General features: G+C 36.6%; 1 protein-coding gene across 5 annotated transcripts in view; it reads right to left on the bottom strand.

Annotated features, from left to right (window-relative positions):
• dnajc6 (DnaJ (Hsp40) homolog, subfamily C, member 6) overlaps window positions 1–1,235 on the bottom strand; it is a 50,763-nt gene that overhangs the window by 13,150 nt on the left and 36,378 nt on the right. For all 5 annotated transcript variants that reach the window (XM_014014296.1, XM_014014295.1, XM_014014292.1 and 2 more), the window contains 2 exons: window positions 295–396; window positions 77–214 (listed from right to left, as the gene is read on the bottom strand). In XM_014014296.1, the coding sequence (XP_013869750.1) occupies window positions 77–214; window positions 295–396 (240 nt within the window). The remainder of the gene's footprint in view (window positions 1–76; window positions 215–294; window positions 397–1,235) is intronic.

The raw sequence follows: 1,235 nt of genomic DNA, 5'->3' as shown, positions 1-1,235 counted from the left end.
ATATATATATATATATGACGCTACATGAAACTTTGGCATATGTGACAGAAAGATGTGGAAATGATTAGTGTCAGACCTCCAAGGCTGCCAGACAGGTTGCCAATATCAGCAAACGGATCCAAGGTGTTTGGCTTGGTTTGGTGGGTGGGGGTGCTGTGGACTGAGCCTGTGGGACTAGTTGTAGCTGATCGACTGTCCATTCCAAAACCTGCCCCTAAATTATTCAACAAGAAAAGGTATCTGATTATCATTCATAGTGTGTGTGAGAGAGAGACTGTGTGTGTGAGAGAGTACCAGTGTTTGTGGTAGCAGGCCTGTTCCAGTCCCATCCTCCCATGGCGTTTTGCTGCTGAATGTTGACAGTCGGAGTGCTGGGTGGGACGGGGGAACTTCGACCTGTTTAATCACACAGAAACTGGTCACAGGGAGAACACTCAGGGAATGTGAACTGTGTGACATGAACCCAGATAACCAGAGACAACAACAAGAGTTCTGTTGTTACGCTGCTGCAGCGTCTGATTTTAGGTTTTTGAAACAAACAGGTTTWGTTTTATTTTTAAAACGTGGCAAATTCTTTCTACAGGTTTTCAGTTCAGGTCAAGCTATCTTAATGGAATGCAGAATGGATTATGCAGAGACTAAAATGTTTAGATGATTCAAAGCTGCAATTTCACACAGGTCATGCAAAACATACAAAAAGCAGCAATAAAACAATTAAGTGGGTCATAGCTGGGAATAAATTACATTCATTTATTATTCTTTTAAAGCAACATTTTATTTTGAATCTTGAACAAATCAGAGACAATATGTGACCCATCACATCGAAACAAGGATTAAGTCTAAAAGTGGGATATGGAGAAATAGGCAAATATAGTGTTTTGATTAAAACACTTACAAAGATTGCATTTCGTAAAAATGTAACAAATAAATGCCTTATCAAAGTTTCATTTAAATGAACTGTCTGAAATATAATCATTAAAAAATGTTTTGAAGCACTTTTTTGAGCGGTAGCAACAAAAAAACTGATTTTGAGGAAAAACGCTTTTAAATTTTGAGATATTGCCTGTGAGCTATCCAAGCTTTTGTTCCTTTACAGCTGGGAAATGTTAATATTCAAATACTATTTGAGATTTCCTCTTCATAATGATATGAAAAAGTCCTCATTAAAATTACATAAAATTAGGTTTCAGACAAAATATAAATATATTATTGTAACCAACAAGACAAATTAAGTC

The sequence above is a fragment of the Austrofundulus limnaeus genome, unplaced genomic scaffold (genome assembly GCF_001266775.1).
Source record: "Austrofundulus limnaeus strain Quisiro unplaced genomic scaffold, Austrofundulus_limnaeus-1.0 Scaffold113, whole genome shotgun sequence".
Classification (NCBI taxonomy): Eukaryota; Metazoa; Chordata; class Actinopteri; order Cyprinodontiformes; family Rivulidae; genus Austrofundulus; species Austrofundulus limnaeus.
Note: the sequence above shows the minus strand (reverse complement) of the source record. Positions and strands in the feature narration are given on the sequence as shown.